Raw genomic sequence first — 23,194 nt, 5'->3', positions numbered from 1 at the left:
GTTTCAATGTTACGTCCCTGCTCAATTAGGGAACATGCTCGTTTAAAGTTGTGCAATGCTCCCTTATAACATTGTTTGGCTGCCTGCTTGTAATAGCAGCGACTTTACAAGGGAGCATTGCACAAGTTCCATTTCTCCGCCTCCTTCCCCTCCCTCCCAGTGCTTCCCCCACCACCAAACCGCGCTTAGGACTTTCTGGGAGGGAGAGGCAGGAGCGAGGAAGCGCCATATCTCTGTGTTGTACTTAAAGTACTGCACAGGATTTTTTTAGGGGGAATAAGGCAAAACGCCACATTTATTAGTAATACAGGTATTCATTAACACTGTATTATATGCATATGATCTATATTACACTTATGCACTCACATACACACACAAACACACTCCGTCTTGTTGTTGTTAGCAATTAGTTGCTCCCCTTAACTGCATTGGCCAGGTGAGTTAGAAATTAGAAGAAATTAATGGAGATATCCCATCTCCTAGAACTGGAAGGGACCTTGAAAGGTCATCGAGTCCAGCCCCCTGCCTTCACTAGCAGGACCAAGTACTGATTTTGCCCCAGATCCCCAAGTGGCCCCCTCAAGGATTGAACTCACAACCCTGGGTTTAGCAGGCCAATGCTCAAACCACTGAGCTATCCCTCCCCCCCAGTTAGATGGGGGAGGGGTGGAGCCGGGCTTCTGCCGATCCGGATCGATTCTCCCATGTTGACAAGATGAGACCTGGGGTCCTCTGCAAGACACCTTACTTTTATAGCAGCTTCCCTCTCATGCAAATCTATACCAGATTCAAAATCTGTGTCTGTGTCCATTGGTCCTTTGTGCTGCTTTCTTTTGGGTGTTGTCCCAATGCTGCAAAGAGGGTGTTTCCAAAAGAAGGTGCTTGCTTCTAACCCCCAAGGCCGTCAGTATGTCTGCTTGTCTTTAATGAGCCCACTTGACATGTTTTATTGTCCTTGGGTCTGTCTCCCAGCCCCTCTCCAACGGTTGAGGCTGTCTGGAGGTGCTGCCTTCCATGCCTTGCTCATCCACACCTCATTCATTCAACAGGGCAATTGATTAAGAGTGTGTGTGTGGGGGGGGGGGGAGAGATCTTGTTCTACTGCTAGCAAAAAGACATTTTTCTTCTAGCTTATTCTATCCTTAGGGGCTATACCATTATACCAAGGGCAATGCAAAGTTTTTACATGAGGCTTTGATACAAAGTTTCCATATACCAAGGCTCATCAATACAAGGTTTCTATATGAGGCTTTGATACAAAGTTTCATGAAAACAGAGGTCACACGTGGGTAGACCCACTACAAGGTTATATGAAGAGGCACAATGTAAAGTCATATGAAAATTATCAGAGATTTATCTACGTCTGCTCCTCCCCCTCCCTCCCAGAAAGTCCTAAGCTTAGAACTTTGGGAGGGGAGGGATGTGGCGTGCTCTGGAGAGGAGGTGGAGTGGGGGTGGGAAGAGGTGGGCCTGGAACAGAGCGGGGACAGGAAGAGGCGGTCCTGGAGCATTCCCGGCAAAATCCGAGCCTGTTCTCTGGGGAAGCTGCAGCCGCTGCTGCAAAGGTGCTTCCTAGTGTCCTTGCCTGCAGCGGGCTGTGCTTGTGTGGGGTAAGCCAGGGGCACTTCCCAACCACACTACAGTACAGTATACAGTAGAATGCCTTTTGTCTGCCCCAAAAAGATTTCCTTGGAACCCAACCCCCCACATTTACATTAAATCTTATGGGACAATTGGATTCGTTTAACATCGTTTCACTTAAAGTTGCATTTTTCAGGACCATAACTACATCGTTAAGTGAGGAGTTACTGTATAAAAGGCTCTTGGGACCTGATCCTTTTTATCTCAGATCTGCTTCATGCAGGGGAAGCTTAAGCCGTAAGACTGAGATCCCAGTCCTGACTGGACCACCCTGAATATAAACATTTGGACTATAACCTATGAACTAAATCTGGGGAAGTCTTGGGAGGACGAACCCAAAGTTTCATGGCAAGGCACCCTGTTTATATAGTGATTTTCCTTTATTGGGACCAATGAGTTTTGCACTGTCATGCTGTAATCAATTGTCGTTTGACGAGTGCTTGTTTTCTTAAATTGTTTTTCTCATCCTTTATCTTGTTCTTTCATCAAGTCTCTCAGGGAGTTATCCCATTCTGGTTTTGATCACAGCTATCTTGTCCCCATTGATAGGTGCCTGTCTCATCTTTAGTCTGCCCTCCTCTGACATTTCAATAGGGGCGTGTTGCAACCTCCTGGCGCCCTTGCGTCTGTCTTCGGTTCATCCCTAAAACATCTGGTATGGTGATGGCCTTCACACTTAGCTCCTAACACACACATTCCTCATTCACACACAACACAGAATTGATTTACACAGAGCATTTGAACAGCAACATCACATTGCAATGCAAGAGAAAACAATCATTGTATTCTTTTACTTATTTTAATATACTAAACCTGCAACAAAGTGGTGACCCTAAAAGGTCTGTTACTGCCTTGAAATCAGCTCAGATACACAATTATACAAAATACAAACATAAAATCCTACTACTACAGTCACAGAAGTGTCTTGACGTCTCCTGTTTTTAACAGCTAGACAGACAGGCAGACAGACACCAGGTGGAGAAGTGACAGGCTAGAAAAGGTGGCGAAAATATAGCTTTGGTGGACGATCTTGGAGCACTGGGCGGCTGCTCAGTCCCGCCTGGATGCATTAGGCTGGCCGATCGGCCACAACACCTGGGCTCACATTCCGTCAGGAACATTATTTGGTTCCTTTCTCCTCAGATGGGGCAGCACTGGAGGGGCCGTCTCCTCTTGCTGTGCTGATGCATGCAGTACAGTTGGTTTCGGGATCCAATGGAAAGCTAAGAGAATGGGAGAGGAGGAAGAATAGCTGGGCAGAGAGTTACATAGAAGGGGAAGGGAGCTGGAACAGGATCTCACAGGATGGTGCCTGAAGCCCCTCGGTGCTGACAATCAGGGATCCCCACTGAGGGCTGGAGGGCGTGATACCATGATCAATTCCAGGATTCACAGGTGAAGAACAAAGTTCCTGAGACTAGTGGCGGATTAGCCACTGGGCCAACAGGGCCCATGCCCAGGACCCTGGACAATTGGGGCTCCCCCTGCCCACCTGGCGCACCTGCTGGGGAGCAGTGTCAGGGTGTGGGGGTTTCCCCTGCTCCCCCTGCCTGCCTAACTCTCTTGCCAGGGAGCGGGGGAAGCCCCCGTGCCCCAACCCAGCTCCCCGGCAGGAAAGCCGGGAGTGGAGATGGAAGGGACTGCCGTTGGAATGTGGAAGCAGAAAAAGAACTGTCAGAAAAGAGCTGCAATGCATGACAGTTTGTTAGCAAGAGTCAGGCTAACTGTAGCCCTGATAACGCGAGATTTGTAGAAGCGAGGATTGTGTGAGGCGGGTGAGAAAGTACTGTGTGAGAAGTTATTGTGACCTTGTATAGATAAGGTGTAGAAGACCTTGTGTAGATAAGGTATAGGAAATATTGTATGTTGGCAAGAGTCAAAACAATTAAGAAATAAGATATCAAGATGGCTTATGTATAACAAAATGCAGCTGTCCCTCATTATTGAAAGGTATAAATGCTTGTTGTAATTAGGTATCAGTGAGAGAGACCTGCTTGGCTCTCTCCCTCTGCACAATTGTGAGAGTGAATAAAACTTCTGACTTGCTGTACCCAAACAAAAGAGTGAGAACTCAGTTTTTCTCCGACAATTTGGGGGCTCGTCCGGGATGGCAACGCCCTCAGAGGCACCGGCAGTTACTACGGATCGTTCCCCTTCGAACCCCATGGCGCCACAATAGAGGTAAGAGACCTTTTGAAATCTCTATTGGGGTGTCGGAGGAGGACTGTCCGTGGGGCCGTCTGTCCCTGTTGGGCTCACGCCATCCGAACTTATTGACTGTGCAGCAAGGTCAGATGCTGAGCGGCGTAGGGGAATTGTTTGCCGCCCCCTGTATGCATATGCGAGGTGCATAGGATTGCACCTGTGTTGAGGGGTTGTTACCGCCTCAGCAGGAGGGGTTTTTACCGCCTCATAGTCCGGACAGAGGGGTTGTTTACCGCCTCAAGAGGGGTTTTTACCGCCTCGAGTGATGCATCGAGGTACTTGGGAATAGTACCTGAGGTACTTGGGAATAGTACCTGAAGTAAGGCCTTGGTGTGTGTGTGTGTGTGTGTGTGTGTGTACACACACCAGTGTGAATTGAGTGTTACCGGAAGACGCCCAGAGTACTCTGCGAAGTCTTTTGGCTCGTGACCAGAACTACTCTAACGCAAGCCCGGTAACTAGAGGATCTTTTAGGAGATCCGACCCACGGTACGCTAACTCGGCCTGGCATCGTCCGGCGAGGAGGCTGCCTGGGTCTAGGAGTGTGTGAACCCATCTTCCCTCCCCTTTTCCTCTCCGTGTGAGCCACTGACAGTCGGACCATCTCACTGGATGCAACAGAGTAAGCGGCGCCGTCTCTCTGAGATTAGCCGACGCTCTTTGCTGAAGGGAGGTGTAGGAGGTCATGGCTATCCTCGTTAGTCTCTCCTGTGTGAGTACCCTGTAGGGAGAGATCCTTAGTTTATATGCCGCTAGCGCGGACAGGGCATCCTCCTCCCTGTGTGTGTGATTGGAAAATGGGTGGGGGACAGTCTAAGGATTCCCTCTCACCCCCTAAGGGTACCCCAGCTTATTTTATGTACGTACATTATGGTCCATCAACCTGCAGGTATTTAGAGAATTGGAATCATTACACGCGTGAAAATTCATCTAAACAATGCCCACTAGAAGGTACCTTCAATCTAGATAAGATCATACATCTCAGAGGAGTTTTTAATCACCAAAAAAGAAAGCCTCTGACACACAATGGGAGCAATTTGTCTATTGAGGAAAGGAACGGGTTAATTTGAAATTCAGCTTGGTCCAGAGATAAAGAGAAAGTTAATCTGCGTTCAAGGTCAAGAATCAATGCAGACCAGGCTAAGTACAAAGAAAAACTGCTTTCGGCCCCAGCTGGCTGTGAAAAAATATAGACATAGTCAAACCAAAGGCAATACAAGTTACAGTGCTGAGATTACATTTGCAAAGCTTAACTGTCCAGTGAGATCCAACAGTCTGCCTTTGCGACCCTGGAGCCGACGTGGTTTGGGGACGCTGAAGAAGCCACAGGCAGCCGGCCTGGACTGGAATCACTGAAAAGACGCCCCAGGAGACCTCAGGGTGTAAAAGAACTGCCCTCCCAAGAGAGGAAGCAAGTTGGAGATTGCACAGCACCTTCTCTCAACGTTATACACAGACGTGGCCAGTCTGGACATACGTGTGTGAGTATGAAAGTGTGCCTACTCTCAGCCGCAGTAAATCTGAGAACCGGAGAGGGATTTAGCATTCCTCTCTCCACCCCGGTTGACCGGGAAGGGTGTCAGGTGGATCTACCCCAGTCATAGCAGGACTGGGCAATAGAGAAGTTGGAGTAATAGGAAGAGTTGTGTACTTGATAACTAGAATTGAGCAATTAAGAGCATAGATCATGAACCAGGCAGCAACTCAAACCTATGCCCAGGGCAAGTTGCAAGCCTTGAGACAGGACTTCCAGGCAGAAAAGGAAGCACTGGCTAAGCAAGTACCGGTCCTTCAGGGACTTGTCAGAATTTAACCATTTGTGTTTGCATATGCTGTAACAGCAGTGTGTTTGCCACAAGAGAAAATTGAATAGTTAAACGCCAATGGGCCATGCGTTTTGCCCAAGTGGCAAGCCTCACGAGGGAGGACTCGGGTAGCCTTGTGAGTAAGAATGTTTAAGAGAAGAGACCAGGAAGGGTGGGGGCTAGTTGAGAAGCCCACCCTCCTATCTAAATTGGTAGTGAAAAAGCCGGTGCCCATGGAAGGGACGGTTCAGCGAGAAAAGCAGGATTGGGCCCAAGCGGGCAGGCAATAGATAGAGAGATTGGAAAACAGGTTGGAAACTTTGAGGGCATAGTGGAAGGAAAGGAGTAAGTAATTATAAGCATGGGGATTTCAAATCCCCAGGATAATAATTGGAATGGTAAAATCTGAGTTGAGTTGGGTGTCGTTTTGGGAGACAAGCAAGTGATTTAAGAAAAGAGAGTGAAAAGGTAACTCTGTAGTTGCTAGAGGGAATCAAGCAGTGAAACTTGGTAGGAATGTCTGTAAGTAATTCAGGCAAGAGGTTATTTAAGTGGAATTATTCGACTATGAATAAGTTAGTCAAATGTGCTGAAAAACACTCCTGCTGTGTACAATCTGTGTTTTATAAGTTTGAGATGAATTGGTATTGTTTTAAAGTTGCAAAAACCGAAAATACTTTTGCCAGACACAGGAAACTAGTGTTGTTTAATATGGTGTTTAGCATTTAATCCTTAAGGTGACTTAATGCTTTACAAGATTTAAAATGTTTTAACTAAAGACCAAAGGTTGTGGCTGCAGCAGGGTAGTCAAAGCCAGGAGAATAAAAGATTTGAATTTGTTTTTGGGTAACAAAATAGCAGATAAAAAATCTGGTAAAAAGATAGAGAAGGACAGTGCCCCTGGCTCTGTGTGGTCGAGCTGTCACTTTACTAGGGGTGCATGGAGATTTTGTAAGCACAAAAGAAACAGTTACACCTTGTGTAGAAATTGATGTGGCTAGTGTTATGGAAATTGAATTGTGGAGAGGATGTGCATTTTCCCCAGAACATGTGCAGTGTATATTGTAGCAGAGGTAAAAGAAATGCAAACCTACCAGTATAGGTTGTGTTGTCTTTTTCAGATCACTGGGTGTTTGAAAGCAGGAGCTAGAAGTAAAAGGCAATCAAAAGTCTGGGAAAGTTAATTGTGTCCCTTTTAAAGTAAGAATCTTTAAGCTGTGGATAGCTTTGGATCTGGAAGCAAGCCAGAAAGCATCTGTATTAATGCAATTTTCTAACTAATAAGGTAGAAGCCACTGAAACCTGGGCTGCCTATCAAACAAATACAAGGAAATATGGGGTAATTCCTCTGTTTTGTCTAAAATCAACAAGAGTATGTGTATATAAAGGAAATATTTTAAGCAATGACTGACTGCCCAGAAGGGGTAGACCTCTGTTCTTTTGTCTTTCAGATCATCAGAGAAAACGGATGCCAGCTGAACAGCATTCAACGTACCATGCATTTACTGGTACAATAGGAATTATTTTTGTGTTCTTTGTCCTGTCTTGTGGTGTTTGTCTTGTGGCCAGAATTGTTGGGTTTAATAATTTCATAAGACAGTCTAGTTCAAAATTAAATAGAAGGGTTAAATCAAAAAGCAGATACTTGTTTTATTCAACTTGGAATACAAAAAGTGTTTGGATAAATCAGGAAAATGTGATATACTAAAGTCTAATATATTTGCTTAAGTAAGAAAAAGAAACTTCATTGGCCAGATTTTTAATTGAAAAAAATGGTTGTTAAAATTTGCATACCAACAGTCTTTGGAAGCAAGGACATGGAAGGTTAACCCACTCCCCATATTGCCCATGGGATCCTTCTGGCTACCTCAGATTTCTAGCCAGAGGGCTGGGGAGGGAGGAAAGCTATTGGACACCTGAGGTTGTACCGAGTGAACTCCTCAAAAGTGGGTGTGCTTGTCCTGGTTTGTTGCTCCAAAGCTCTGTAATAAAGTTATTTTACTGGAAGGGTGTACATGGCATACATTGAATAATAAGACTAATGTACTGTATAATGGCAATGTGTATGTGTTCATTGTTGGGAAAAGGTGTATGAGTGAAGAGTGGAAGTTTCCTTTGTAGGTTAAAAGAAGCCAAGAAGGGGAGAAGGAAAAAGAACAGAATGAGTTAACTGAGGAAAAAATAGCTAGCAAGCTCAGTCCAAAGATAAGACGTTGGCCCCATCCAAGGATACTACCCACAGCTAAGACTTGGCTGACAGCCAAGAAAAGGGGGGGCCTGAATGTGCCCAACAACTATGATATCTGCAAAACACTGCCAGGCATTAATGAAATGTGTTAGGTTTCTTTTCTCACAGATAAAAGAAGTGCTACCCAAAGACCCTAGCAGCCCTGCCATTCATTGAAACAAGGAGACTGAGTCTATGTAAAGTCCATCAACGAAAGACTGCTTTGGCTCCATGCTGGAAAGGCCCTTTCCAAGTCCTGTTAACCACCAACACCGCTGTAAAGTGCCAAGGACTGCCCACCTGGAACCATGCTTCTTACTGCAAAAAGACCCCTCCACCTGGAGAGGATTCTCCAGCTGCTGATCAGCCTATTTCTCCTGCTAGCTCTGCTGTGCCTCCTGGACAGCAGGGAAGGAGGACAAGGTGAAGTGCTAGTAACCTCTCCCTTGTCCACTGACAGATCTACAATGCCTTTGAATTCTTTTACAGGAATCACACCAGTACAGGGTGAAGTGCTAGTAACCTCTCCCCTGCACTATGGTGAATCACAACTGCTTTTGAAGAAGAAAAGAAGAAACACTCGCTCTGCTGAAACCACCAAAGTCCAGGAATTCCTGACTACAAAAGACATTAAGAACTGGCCCTGGTGGAGAAGACGGAGCATCGTTTATTGGCAAGGAGGGAACTGTGGGGACCGTTCCTGGGAATGCGGGGTCCAGTGGTGGGGTGGATTCTTTCCAGGATCAGGACTTTGTGCTTATGGACAGGTACCTTCAGGGTGCACTGCCCTTCCTAATTGGCTTTCAGAAGATGAATATCAAAACCGCCTTGCCACCACTAGGACTACACCCACTAGTCCCTTGACCCCTGCCACCACCACTGTAACTTACCCAGATACAAACCGTACTATATATTCCAATGAAACCCATTGGCCAAGGCTTTCACATCTTAGTGATTTACTGAAATTTTGTTCAGAGAAATTATTCTTTAAAGTTCAGGATAATGTATATGAGCAAACAATTGAATGGAAAACAAATGGATCAGTAGAGATAGAAATACATGATATCACTACCAGCGAACCCCAAGAATTAATAATTGCAATTGATGGGTTCTATAGTGAAGTAGATATGATGGTTGTTCCTGGAACTTGTACTGTGTTAAATGAGAGAGGCCCTTATTGTTATTTGGTCACCCAATTAGTGAATAATCAGACAAATACCCAAATTGTTCACAGGGGGCTGCCATTAGATTAGCACAACAGAGGGCTTGGGTTATTTCCTCTAGAAAGAAGAGAGACTTGACCGGATCCCAGTGGGATGGGGCCAATAGTGCAGCAGCAGTGTGGAATATTTTTAAGAACCAGGAACATGATGAGAAATTGGGCCAACTAGAGAAGGCCATTGGCCTTGTTTCTGGAGCACAACTAACCCAGGTACAGGCTGGAGTTGGTGAGTTACATGTTATTTCCGCCCTTAGTTCTATGACCCAGAAGTTGCTGACAGAGATGGTATTGAATATCACTGAGGCTGGGAAGGCATTGCAGTGGGATCTAGCATGTTCAGAGACTCAGGATTTCCTGAATGACCAGCTGATGTCCATTCGGAATGATCTAGAACATCAGGCTTGGCCCACTGCCCTTACAGACACATCAGGAGTACCATCTGATCTGTGGCCATGGAGACTTACTTGGAAACTTTCTGGATGGAAGTGCGGACGTTCTCAGTGCTCCTTCCAAGCATATGGACCGGTAAAGGGGGTGTGGGCTCCCACATACCGTATCCTGCCGGGTCCATGGGGAGGATGCATGTGGGATTGGATAATTCACCGAGACATCTGGGAAATTAGACCACCTGATATGCCCAATCGATTTTTAGTCAGTGCTCCTGGGATTACACCTCACATTTGGATGGGGTTAGGAAGTCAGTGGACATTTTGGCCATTAGAACCCCACAGCTTCAGTGTAACCGTAAACTGGAGCCAGGAGAAGTTGTCACTGTTTATGACTACGTTTGCTGGGAGGGTAGGGGACAAGGAACTACCCTGACAGGACACTTACTTTTTCAAGCTAACGATAGCTGTGTGTATGTTAATGACACCACATTACAAGACATACATTTTAATCTCACTACCACTGCAGGCAATCATATTATTTACTGGCCTGCAGATAGAGCTTTCCAAGTAGCCCTTAGGTTCCAGATACCCTTTAATTGGACTAGTTTAGTACCTGATAGATTTCAGAATTTGTTTTCACTGTTACCAGAGATTCAGAAAATCTCTGAAGTACAAGGGCAAATTCACATGCTTCAAAACATATATCAAGTTGAAAAGTATGCCTTTCAGACTGCTTATAGAGTATCCACTTTATGTACTAAGTATGATGTATTGTGCTTTGTAACTAAGGCTGTACAACAACCCCATTATAGTTTTGCTATGGGAATGTTATTGCTTGTATTGTTATTAGTTATCTTAGGATTATGTTATTGTTGTTGTAAAAGACGTAATAATAGTAATACCTTTCATGTTCATGCTAATCATGCATTGTCATTACATCCAATCAGAACCGCTAAAATTGAAACATCTGATATAGAATCTGAAGTCCAGGACTTGATGCAAATAGAGGTTTGAGAATGTTTGTTGTACTAGAAGTACAAAAGGGGGGGTTGTGGAAGCAGAAAAAGAACTGTCAGAAAAGAGCTGCAATGCATGACAGTTTGTTAGCAAGAGTCAGGCTAACTGTAGCCCTGATAACGCGAGATTTGTAGAAGCGAGGATTGTGTGAGGCGGGTGAGAAAGTACTGTGTGAGAAGTTATTGTGACCTTGTATAGATAAGGTGTAGAAGACCTTGTGTAGATAAGGTATAGGAAATATTGTATGTTGGCAAGAGTCAAAACAATTAAGAAATAAGATATCAAGATGGCTTATGTATAACAAAATGCAGCTGTCCCTCATTATTGAAAGGTATAAATGCTTGTTGTAATTAGGTATCAGTGAGAGAGACCTGCTTGGCTCTCTCCCTCTGCACAATTGTGAGAGTGAATAAAACTTCTGACTTGCTGTACCCAAACAAAAGAGTGAGAACTCAGTTTTTCTCCGACAGGAAGGAGTGGGGAGGGGCCCCACTTGTTCTGGCCCAGGGCCCCCCAAAGCTCTAATCCGCCTCTGCTTGAGACAAGAGCAAGGCCTGCTGGCTTTCCCTTCAGAAAGAAAACCCTTCACGCTGGTCTATGCCTTCTGTCCTGGGCTGGGCGAAAAATGAGCATGAGAATTTTTCAAAGTCTCCTTTAAAGGACCCCAAAAAAGGGAGGCAGGGGGAGGCATCCGTCATCTCCTCATTTTTTTTTTCATTCACCAATTCAACCCATTACCAAGAGCAGGGATCTCTGTCCCCACGCCCTGGCCTTCCATCCAGGGCAGGTGGAGGGTCCGCGGCTCCCCATAGCTGCCTGCAAGACTGTTACCCCGACTGAGCTCCAGCTTCTGCCCTGGCCTGGGGCCTCAGGGACCAAAGAGCTGCAGCCGGGCCATGGGAAGAGCAGACAGCTGTGGGGAGCCGCGGACCCTCCATCTACCCTGGGTGGGGGGCCCGGAGGGCAGGGACACAGGCTGGGGGCTGCTCTTGAGTGCCCCCACCCTGTGCAGGTGGCAGGTCTGCAGCTACCCCAGTTTCCCAGGATCCCCGGGCCTCTCTTACCCTGGCCGGTCTCCAGCTTCCAGCCTGGTCAGGAGGTGGGGACTCAGCGGAAGAGGAGGGGCAAGGGGCCAGGCCCGTGGCAGAAAACTGGGAAGTCCATGGCCTGTAAGGCCCCCCTGCCCAGTTCTGGCACCTCTAGCTGTATATATTGTACAATGAAATGTAAATATAATATTTACATTCCAGTTGATTTATTTTAGAATGATATGGTAAAAAGGAGAAAGAAAAGCCATTTTTCAGTACTAGTGGGCTGTGACACTTCCGTATTTCTATGTCGCATTGTGTAAGCAAGTTGTTTTTAAGGGAGGTGACACCTGGGGGTACGCAAGACAAATCAGTCTCCTGAAAAGGGGCCAGTGGTCTGGAAAGGTTCAGAGCCACCGTCCTGGCACACACACGGCATTCTGCTGCCACTGCCTCCTAGCGAAGTCCCTGTGTGCCTGGGAGCGAAGGAAAGCGCTGGGTTTCCCCATGGGGCAGCGAGCTGTGCAGCTGGCCCTGCCAAACAGGCCTCTTCCCATAGGATTCACTGATGAGCGATAAGGCCACGCTTTGGCTCCCCCTCGACTGTCCTGTGCACTGGGCTTTGCAGAAGTTGATTTTATAGTTTACTCCCATCACAATTATTCCTCTGTGCCCCCCAGAACCCCCCCCCCCGGTGTGCACCTGGCAAATTACAGGATGGGGTGCTAGAAACAGAGTGCTGCTAGTTGGTTCCTAGTCCCCTCCCTGACCAACTGCCCACCCCTTTAGTCAGCGGCTCTCAAAGTGTGGGCTGCACCCCCCATGGGGGCACAGAGGAATGTTTTGGGGGGGCACATGGCATGGCTGGAGCCAGCCTGCAGGGCAGGGAGGGAGTGCCACACTTCCATCCCTGCTCTGTCCCCAGCCCAGCTTTGCCCCTAACCACAGCTCCACACCCCACCGCCTGCCCCAGCCCAGCTCTGTTCTCATTCCCGCTCTGCCCCCAGACCAGCTCCGACCCCACCTCCCCCTTCAGCCCAAGCTCCACTGCTGAGGAAGCCTGGGCTGTGCAGTAATAGGGGTGGGAGGGGGGGGGCATGCACAGATTCAATTTCTGGTAAGTGGGGGGAGCCACTGGAAAACTTTGAGCACCACTGACCTGACTGACGCTCTCAGAACAGTGACCTGACTTTAGTCACAACTTTTTGATTATCTCAGGCCAGGACCCTACACTCAGCATATCTGAACCTCCACCAGGGTCATGTTCCCCCACTGATTTAAAGAGAAAAGGGTTTCTATGAAGGAGGCTGAGAACTGACTTGGTCTATTTCCAGAGTTAGACAAAATAGTGACTCAAAGACACAGACAGGCAGTCAACACACTGTGTATTTCCGCTCTATATAATTTGACATCCCAGAGAGGTCTATGGTCTAAGGTGACAACGGAGAGGTAGGTTTGAAAACCCTAAAGATGCGTAAAGAGGGGCCTTAGAGTCTAAAGAGGCAGAGAAGCCCCTCCAAGTACCTTTCAGGATCGTGGCCCAGGTGTTGGGTTCCCAGCCCCCTCCCTGCCCATGGATTCCACCCAGTTCCTGACACCCTCCTTCAGAACAGTGACTGGGCTTTTGTCACAACTGTTCTTCTAATACCTCAGACTGGACCCTACAACCCACAGCTCTGAACCCTCAGCAGGGTCCTGGTCTGCCCCTTCACATGAAAGCGATCGCTATAAACAGGGAGGGGAACGGCCCTGGCAGAAGTGAAGGGTGGGGTCGCTCTCTACAGGTTAAACATCAAATATAGAATTAAAGGAACTAGAGCTCACCATGACACAAAAGTTTGTCCTTAAAATAAAATCCTTTAATTTGTAATTCAGGAGAGGGATAAAAATTGTACAACCCCCAAACCCTAATACAAAGCATCGCACAGTCCCTGCTCCTCACTTAGAGCATAGAACAGCTCCTGGCAGCCCAGGAATGGGCTCCCGAACATTCACACCCAGACCAATGGCTGCTCTAGCTGGGCTGAGTGGAATCGATGGAACAGAGTCCCAGGGTTACTGGAGTCGGTGGCTGGTTTCAGGAATCTCTGGGGCTGGTCCCCTCGCTCTCTCCTCCTGTCTCCATCTCGCTGCTCCCCGGTTCCTTTCCCTCCGTGTCCAGGTTTCCTTCTCCTGCCTTCACCCCCTGGCAGACGGTGATGGGAACGACTCTCCCTTCCGCAGCTGGCAGGGCCAGATGTGGCACCTCGATGCAGAGCTGCCCATCCTGGGACAGGGAGCAGAGCACGGCCTCCACGTTCACGTCTTCCGGCAGGAGAGTTTCTCTGCGGATCTCTCTGTATTCGTGGGAGGAGACTCCAGCCTCCGACGCCGTTTTCTTCTCATGCTTCCCCGTCACCGTCAGCTTCCTCCCGTCCACTCTCACCATCAGCTCAGCTGGGGAGAAGCCGCTCACGTCCATGGAGACCTGGTACTTCTCCTTCCCCTGCGCCTGGGAGCCGGGCTCCTTCCCAGCACCCTCAGCCAGGGACTGGCTGCTCGGCCTCGCCGTCCTGCTCCCCTCGCCCTCCCCGCAGAGAAGGGGATAAGCCAGGGCCGGGGGCACGGGTCAGGGCCGGGGGCACGGGCTGGAGCCGGGGGGGGGTTCAGAGCCGGGGGCACGGGCTGGAGCCGGGGGGGGGGGTCAGGGCCGGGGGCACGGGCTGCAGCCGGAGAGGGGGGTTTCAGGGCCGGGGGCACGGGCTGCAGCCGGAGAGGGGGGTTTCAGGGCCGGGGGTACGGGCTGGAGCCGGGGAGACAGTCCCCGGGCAGGGGTCTGGGCGGGGGGCGGGTTGGACAGTCCATGTGCGGAGCAGACACGGGAGATGGGCGAACACACCCCACAGCGCACGTGTAATAAACAGTAACAGAGACTCGTGTCCGGTCCGGGAGGGTCACACCCTACAGCTGTCTCTGTCCCTCCCCCCCGCCATCCCAGCGGCTCCTCCTAGGCTCTGTCCATTCACAAACACCAGGCAGGAGCTTCAGGGCACCTGAGAAACCCTCCAAGTTTGGCAGCCCCACAAACGGCATATGGGGGGAGGCACTTAATGCCAAATGTGAATCTGGTTTCTCAAGGGCGGGGCTCTAACGGGGGGGAGAAATATCCCGTTCGCGGGGGGGGGGGGGGGGGGTTCTGCCCGGCGCTGGTCCGGGAGCGGGTGTCTGTGCCCCGGCCTGAGACCCGCCCCCCTAGCGGGATCGGGAAGGATCCAGCAAAGCCCGCCCGGGAGCTCCGACAGCAAGCGACTGCTAGAACTTGCTGGGGCCCCCGGGGGCCCCCACCCCTCCCACAGCCGAGCAGAGCCAGGCCCCTCCCCGGCCCCTCCCCTCCCGGACGGAGGCAGGCCCCGCCCCTCCCGAGCAGTGCCAGGCCCCGCCTCGCCCCTCCCGAGCAGTGTCAGGCCCCGCCCCGCCCCTCCCGAGCAGCGCCAGGCCCCGCCCCCAGCCCCGCCCCTCCCGAGCAGAGGCAGGCCCCGCCCCGCCCCTCCCGAGCAGCGCCAGGCCCCGCCCCCCAGGAGCGGGAAGGTTCCCGAAGTGCCCGGCGCGGCCCGAGCAGGGTATAAAAGGCGGCGCTGGAGCTGCCGGAGCCAGTGAGCCGCAGCCAGGCAGGGAGTCGGGCAGAGGCAGCTCCAGCAGCAGCGTCTCAGCAGCTGAACTCGGCCCAGCGACTCCAGGCCCCGGGCAGGATGCTCCCGCTCAGAGTGTGGCTTGGCAGCAGCGCCCCAGTGTCCAGGCTCCTGGGGCCGGGTCCCCACAGCCTCTTGGCCCAGCTAATGGGGGACATTCAGATGCACCTGGAGGAGATGGAGCGACTGAGACACTCCCTCCTTCTGGCTTATCCCCTTCTCTGCGGGGAGGGGAGGAGGACGCCGAGACCGAGCAGCCAGTCCCTGGCTGAGGGTGCTGGGAAGGAGCCCGGCTCCCAGGCGCAGGGGAAGGACAAGTACCAGGTCTCCATGGACGTGAGCGGCTTCTCCCCAGCTGAGCTGATGGTGAGAGTGGACGGGAGGAAGCTGACGGTGACGGGGAAGCATGAGAAGAAAACGGCGTCGGAGGCTGGAGTCTGCTCCCACGAATACAGAGAGATCCGCAGAGAAACTCTCCTGCCGGAAGACGTGAACGTGGAGGCCGTGCTCTGCTCCCTGTCCCAGGATGGGCAGCTCTGCATCGACGCGCCACATCTGGCCCTGCCCGCTGCAGAAGGGAGAGCCGTTCCCATCACCTTCTGCCAGGGGGTGAAGGCAGGAGAAGGAAACCTGGCCACAGCGGGAAAGGAGCCGGGGAGCAGTGAGAAGATGGTGACAGGAGGAGAGAGTGAGGGGACCAGCCCCAGAGATTCCTGAAACCAGCAACAAAGTTGAACAACCATGGGACTTCTCTATATTGCATCCACACAGCGTAGCTTGCGTAGCAGCTGATATTGATTTGGATGCTCCTGTGCCCATTCCAGGCCTTTCAGAGTTTACTCCAGCTGTGCTGGAACAATTTGTGTAGTGGGGGTATTAAGAGCCATTGAATCAAACTGTAACCCCTTGTACATGATGGAAACCCCTTTACGCCAAGGGGTGAAGCCGCATCCCTAGTTCCAGCACGTCTGATTTACTCCATGTGATTCACTCTGTGAGAAGTGACTGATACACCTTTCCTGGTTGCTCATTGTTGGTGTCTGATGTACATAACGTTACTGGTCGTTATTGTGAAAAATATTAATTTCAAAACTGTAAATAGCAGCTGGGTGCTGTTTGTGTCTGTGTTACTGCTGCTAATAAACCCACCTCTTCGGCCTTTTCTCGTCACCCTTTTCAGTCCAACTTCCAAACTGAACAGTGTGGGCCTTGGGTGGGGACGGGAGAGTCAGGGACCTGTTTAATGTTGCATACGATTGAGGATAGGTCCATGTCATAGCTCACTGGAGCAGGTGCAATGGCTACTAGCGCAGGCTCTCCCAGCACAGGGTGTCACTTAATGGAATAGTTGGTGAGAAGGGGTTTGATAAGCAAACAGGACTTACTGTCCCGCATCCTCCTTCAGCTGCCCGCTCCACTGGAGGGCTCAGCGTCCTGGAGATTAAAGGGAAATAACTACATGGAGCGAAGCAGGAAACCTACTGCTAGGAGCTTAGGCAATAGGCTCAGTGAATGGGAGAGAGCAGGGAGGATGGTTAGAAATGGGGGCTTCCTCACTCTTCCCCCTGTGCAACTTACCTACCCCATCCTGCTGCCCTGAGGCCACGTGCATCAAGAGGGCAGTATGAGGGAAGGAAGGGGTGGAATTTTTTCAGCTGTCCCAGTATAACCGCATCGGGTAGTGGCTGGAAAAGAATGGTCCCTTACCCTACAGCAACGGTGGCTCTTTGAGATGGTGTGGGCATTGCGGATCCCACTGTGTGTGTGTGGGGGGGGGGGGGGCGCATGAGCCCGACGCACATCAGCCAGGAGTGTTTCTGAATAGCTGTTGTGCTGAACTGAGAAACGTCTCATTCATTTTCATGAATGAAGAGGTGTGACTCAGTTTCCCTTTTTGTCGTGTGTTACCTGCTGGGTCAGAAAGGGTTAACTTCTTTCTTGAAAGGAGACAAAGCAATGCAGTGATTTGGAGGGGGTGGGTGGGATGGATGAACCAGCAGGAAGTAACAGCACTAGAGAGTACTTACTGCAGATGGATAGAGGGATCACCAAGCCAGCCCGGGGGGCGGGGGGAGGGAATTGTATATGCTGGTTTGGACAGGGTTCAAGAGGCCCAGCAGATTAAGTTTGGAGAATTGTATAAAGTGGGCAACCTATGATAGCAGGGTTGGGGGTGGGATGTCATTCTCACTTGGTCCAAACACTGGCACACTTTAGCCAAGGGGTCAGATCCTGCTGGAAGGTTGAGGGACGGACCCCTACCGAAGATGAGTGACATGCTAAGACAGGCAGGCGTAGATGCCCTTTAGTGTTTTATTAGCTGTTTTCTCTTCATGTTTTTGTTCTGAATAAATCCTTTCCTTTATGAAGCCTGGCTAGGCAACGGATCACCCGCTCATAGCACCAGGCAGAGACATGACAGGCTTCCCCGATCCCTGACAGGAGCACTGGGTGGGCAGAGCGGGACAGCCCCAGCCCCCCGACCCCGCTCCCCAACAGGAGCGCCAGGTAGGTGGGTGGAGCAGGTCGGGACACGCCCATTTTTTCAGGACCCCCCATTTGGCTGGGGCCCCCCAATTGTCCTGTTGTCCCAGTGGCTAATCTACCACTGAGGTGATAGCGGTGTCCATCCAGGCCACACATGCCCCTGTGCCTCCTCATGCTCCTACAAGAGGGCATAACGGGCAGGGCGGCCGGACCTCCCTCAGTTCCCTCACAATTCAAAGCCCATGTTGCCAAGGTCTCCATATGGAGACTGGGTTGGGGGATCCCCATGGACTACAACATCCCGGAGAACCACAGTTGCTGTGGGGCGAGTAGCAGTTCCCTGTTGCCATGTGGCTTCTGATCGAGGCGACTGGAAAGTAGCATCCTCGCTGGATGGTGGGCGGGAGGCGTTTCAGCTGTCAGTCAAACAGGGATCGAAGTACTGCTCTCCCGGACTGTGCTGCTCTCCTGCCCTTGGCATCTGACCTGGCTACCACATCAGCATAACGTTGAACAACAGGCAGTGAAGTGCTCCACAGTGCAGCTAGCAGAGACTCGCACCTACCTGATGCAGGCAAGAGATGCTGCTGCTGGAGCGCACCTTGTCACTCAGAGGGGGAGGCTTGGCAGCTATATGATAGCAGGGGAAATGCCCCGTGAGATGGACTTAGAGAGGCTCTGTGATGAGATGGTGTGGTGAAGTTAAGGAAACAGAGCAAACTCTCAAGTATCGGGGATAGCCGTGTTAGTCTGTATCTACAAAAACAACAAGGAGTCTGGTGGCACCTTAAAGACTAACAGATTTATTTGGGCATATGATTCTATAAAGATAGAATTCAAGTGTATGAGTGCATGACATGCCAATATTGCTACAAGATGGACCTTGAGAGTTAAAATGTTAATTCAGCATGGTTTAGATGGGCATCTCAACCAGTCCCTGCGGTGTCTGTGACAAGGGTCAGCACGTAATGGGGGATAAGAGAACAGCCTCCCTTTTTGTACATTCTCTGGGTCTAGCCACTACATGAGCTTTCACAGGGTTTGAGGTGGGCCTATGACGCTCTTGTTTGTGTGACATGAGCATAGGAAACACACAGTAAGAGCCACATGTGAAGTCTGGCAAGCGGTGTCACATATGTACACACCAGCATGCGGCCTAAGTCCCAGACTCGTACACACCATTGTTGGATTTAATTTTCGGGAGTTTGCGACTGGAGAGGCTAGAACCTGGTCCTGGGAGGTATGCTCCTGCCAATCGGGAGTGGATCATAGCTCATGATGAGTCCTGCTTGAAGAGGGAGAGGACATAGGCTGTGGTCTCCTGGGACCTGCCTCTGACCGGCAAGTCAGCTAGATGTGGATTTTCTACCCCCTTAAACGCACAACCAGGCATTTGGTGAATACTTTCCATGCCATGCAGTGTCTGAAGGGCAGAACCCTGCTCCGGTAAGGGTTGGGCCTCACTGTGATTCTGAGGCACTTTCTGGGGGGCCCGGTTGATGGCTATGTGGAAGTACTAGCAGATCGGACACTCACCAAGTTCTATCTGACTGCCATGGGCGATAAGAGAGAACAGAGGGAGGGTTGGGGCCGTTCCACCCTTTATGCCCTCGTTCAAGAGCATGCAGTCTGGGGTGTACACATGGCCCCAACGGACTGCCGGTCTCATCCACATGAGGCGCTGTCGCACCTACAACAGCTCCCCAAGCATAGAACCCCCAGTGGCCACCTCCACCCCCCCATGGAAAAGGAGGATGCAAAACACAATAAGAAAGGACATTTTATTTTCCAGTGGCTGAGTGCGTTGTAAACAGTGAAGAGTCAAACAGGAACCTGTGACCCTAACAGCCAACTGGCAAAGGGTGCACCCAACACAGTGTTGTCAGAATATTTAGCCAACCCGCGCCTCGTAAGGTATCATATGAGAAGTGGTAACATGCTGGCCACTGAACCAAAGTGTAAACCCTGGATATGATGGAAACCACTTCAAGCCAGAAGGGGGGTGCTGCAGCCCCAGCACTTGTGTGTAAAGAGGTATGTACATGTGCTGGAAACAGGTTCCTAACACAGGGTCAGACCAAGCAATCTGAGTAGAGCAAATAAACAAGTTTGTCCTAGACAAGGGAATGTGGATGTACCCGGCTGCCAGGGTTAAGTTCATAAGCCCGAGACAAGGAAAGTACATCTACAGTAAACACCATGATCAAACCAATCGAAAGAGCTAATTCACAAGAGGCTGAGGAAGGCAGCATGGCATCTGCACACCAGCAGGGGAGACTAACTTTATCTGGGGATACACTTCAAACGACTACATTTCAAAGGGCTACCAGACTGTAAGGGGAGAGACCCCTTCGTTATCCAGCACTTAGGGCATGTCTACATGGTCATTCAACAGGTTAAGGGGCTGTTTAATTGCAGTGTAGACGTTCAGGCTCTGGCTGGGGCCCTGCATGCCGGGAGGGTCCTAGAGCTCAGGCTCCGGCCCGAACATCTACACCACAATTAAACAGCCTCTTAGCCCAAGCCTCATATGCCAAGTGGAGACATACCCTCAGGGATATAGGGGTCAGCACCCTCTGCTTCTGTGAATGTTGGACCCTCTAGCCCAGTGGTGGTCGATCCTAGAAGCTCTCCCAGTCGATTGCCATCTCCGGCGGTGCAGCGTGGCTGCTGCTAAGGCAGGCTCCCTGCCTGCCCCGGCCCCACGCTGCTCCCAGAAGCAGGAAGCATGGCCCCCGGGAGTGGGGGGCCTCCTTCCGCACGCTGCTCCTGCCTGCAAGCACCACCCCCACAGCTCCTATTGGCCAGAAACAGGGAGCTGTGGCCAATGGGAGCTGCAGGGGCGGTGCTTGCAGAGAGTGGCAGCAAGCAGAGCCACATTTCCCCCCCCCCCCCCCCGGGGCCGCAGGGGCATGTTGGCCCCTTCCAGGAGCGGTGTGGGGCTGGGGTAGGCAGGGAGCCTGCCTTAGCAGCAGCCACGCTGTGCCACCATCCAGGGGCCACCGGAGGTAAATGCTGCCCGGCAGGAAACCGCACCCTAACCCTAACCGCACCCAAACCCCCTTCTGCACCCCAACCCCCTGCCCCAGCCCTGACCCCCCCTGGAGCCAGCACCCCATACCTCCTCCTGCACCCCAAGCCCCAGCCCTGACTCCCCCTCCCAGAGCCAGCACCCTGTACCCCCTCCTACACCCCAACACTCTGCCCCAGCCCAGAGCCTCCTCCTGCACCCAAACTCCCTCCCAGAGCTTGCACCCCCATTCCCTGCCCCAGGCTCAGCCCAGAGCCCCCTCCCACACTGCAAACCCCTTAGCCCCAGGCCAGAGCCCACACCCCCTTCCAAACCCCTACCCCAGCCCAGTGAAAGAGAGAGAGTGTGAGGGTGGAGGAGAGCATTCACTGAATGGTACCTGCGAGGCGTGGTTTAGACTGTAGGTGTTTGCTGGAGAGGTGGACAGACCGGTGTGGCAGGGGCTGTCACACAGGTTAAGCTCCAGCCAAGCTCTCTCTTGCAGAGGCAGAAGGATACCAGCGTGGCTTACAGTCCTGGGCTCCCTAAGGAGAGTGTCACAGAGCCATTACAAACCCCACAGCAGGGGCCTCGCGCTTCCTGGGTTCTTTACAGAGATGTTACTGCCATCGCTACTCCACAGAGAACAGACATCAAACTGGCCGACCCCCCTCCTCCAGCCAACCCCCTGCTGCACCCATTGCTATCTTCATTAAACTGAACGTTGGGAAAGACATCTAAAACCAGCAGGTTCCGACTTCTCCCCCGTGTGGGACTGGAGAGAACCAGCCTCTGTTCCCCTAGGGCAGGGGGCAGATCTGTTATTTTTAACATGTATTCGGTTTAAGGCAAGTGGTGTTTTCTTTTCTTTTCTAAAGAGGAAACTCTTCATCCAGAATGTGGTGAATGTTCCAGGGAAGCGACGAAGACACTAAGTTTGATCTCTGCTGTTGAACAGAAACTGCCCCAGAAAGTTGGGAATAACTTTTCAATACAAGAGTCAGGTTACAAATACGATTCTGAAAACAAACCGACCTCTGCGCTATTAAACGCACCTGAGAGGATAAACATTTAAAGAAACGTTCAAAGATCCATAGATTTGAAGGCCACAAGAGGCCATTACGATCATCTAGTCTGACTTCTTGCATAGCACAGGTCACAGACCCTGACGCAGGGATTCCTGCAGCCAGCCCAGAGCTTTTGGTTGCACTACAGCTTCTAGAAAGCCATTCAGCCTTGATTTAAAGACTCCAAGTAACGGAGAATCCACCTCATCCCTGATGGTCAGTTACCCTCACTATTCAAAATTCTTTTACCTTTTTGTACTTCTCTCAACCTGGACAGTGAAAACAAGCTAACCAGTTCATTTCTCTCTCTTTCTGGTTTCACACACTAGCTTTCACACACTAACTTTGGGTACGTTCTTCAGAGCAGGGGCCACATCTCTCCTTCTTTTGTGCAGCACAACGGGGCCTTTGCAATCCAAACATTTAATGGTTTGTCAATCGCTGCAGGGCAAGCGTTTCCATCACATGTTTAGAGAGCGATTTCATGAAAGCGCCACAAAGCAGATTGTGGGACTCCAATCACTTGCCTCTATGCCGTTTACACTGTACTTGTGTTTCTGAAGACCCTGCAAGACCTCTCCTGGGATCTGCAGACAAAGCGGGATTGGGAGAAATAACGGGTTTGAGTCATACTCAAAGATCCATCTGTAAGCGGTCGGTTTGTATTCTTAAACGTACAACTGAAGATTAAACTGCTGCTCCTGCACGGAGCTCTGTGCAGAACCCCACTAGGAGCCCCCTGGCCACAGCTCATTTCAGGATTAGATCATAAATCCCCCCAGTTTAGATGCAGCCCATGGGGTTTCTTGTACCTCCTCTGAAGCAGCTGGCACTGGCCACCATTGGACAGGATACAGAACAAGTCCTGATCCGATACAATTACTGAGAGCCTACAAATTAGCTATAAACTAAAGAGAATTAATAGCCCTAGACTTTAAGCAGAGAATTTCCTAATCAATGTCTGTGATGAGAGTTGGATTCTGCTTAGGATGAATCTGCTGTTTCTTAAACAACTCTGTTCATGACGCATGAGCCCAGAATAGAATCCAGCTCATTCTCCCATAGCTGGGATGGCTCTGCACTACAAACACCCCCTTATTTTAGGCATTAAAGTCAGAAGGTGCGACTCCAAAGACACGCAGCGATCAGGTCTATAGAGGAAAGTGCCGTTTTCACAGAAAAACTCTGGGAGGGACAACATAAGGAGATACGCCTTTCCCAAACACACGGTAGAGACGGCGGAAGAACAGCACCCGAGGACAGCTGCAGATCCCAACACTTAAGCCCCACTGTTAGTAGAGTAAAACTAGGCAGAGCCTTGCTGGATCTCTTCCCCCATCAATGCCTCCCCTTGCATTTCAAATCGGATCAGAAAAATCTCCTTCCCGTCTGCACAGGTCCTGTTTCGGGATGTTTGCCATACCTGTT

The 23,194-nt window shown here is 50.7% G+C and overlaps 2 protein-coding genes across 2 annotated transcripts; one reads left to right on the top strand and one right to left on the bottom strand.

The window, feature by feature from the left end:
* Window positions 1–13,611: 13,611 nt before the first annotated feature.
* On the bottom strand, window positions 13,612–14,142 carry LOC135875205 (heat shock protein 30C-like; the record flags this gene model as incomplete). Its single annotated transcript, XM_065400199.1, has 1 exon — window positions 13,612–14,142. A coding segment is annotated over one exon (531 nt), but the record flags the coding sequence as incomplete, so codon positions are not given.
* A 1,120-nt stretch (window positions 14,143–15,262) lies between these two features.
* LOC135875192 (heat shock protein 30C-like) lies at window positions 15,263–15,919 on the top strand. Its single transcript, XM_065400186.1, has one exon. It carries the CDS (start codon window positions 15,263–15,265, stop codon window positions 15,917–15,919), a length of 657 nt encoding a protein of 218 aa, XP_065256258.1.
* The last annotated feature ends 7,275 nt before the right edge of the window (window positions 15,920–23,194 follow it).

This window comes from Emys orbicularis, chromosome 2 (assembly GCF_028017835.1).
Source record: "Emys orbicularis isolate rEmyOrb1 chromosome 2, rEmyOrb1.hap1, whole genome shotgun sequence".
Lineage (NCBI taxonomy): Eukaryota > Metazoa > Chordata > Testudines > Emydidae > Emys > Emys orbicularis.
This window is presented reverse-complemented; position numbering and strand designations above follow the sequence as displayed.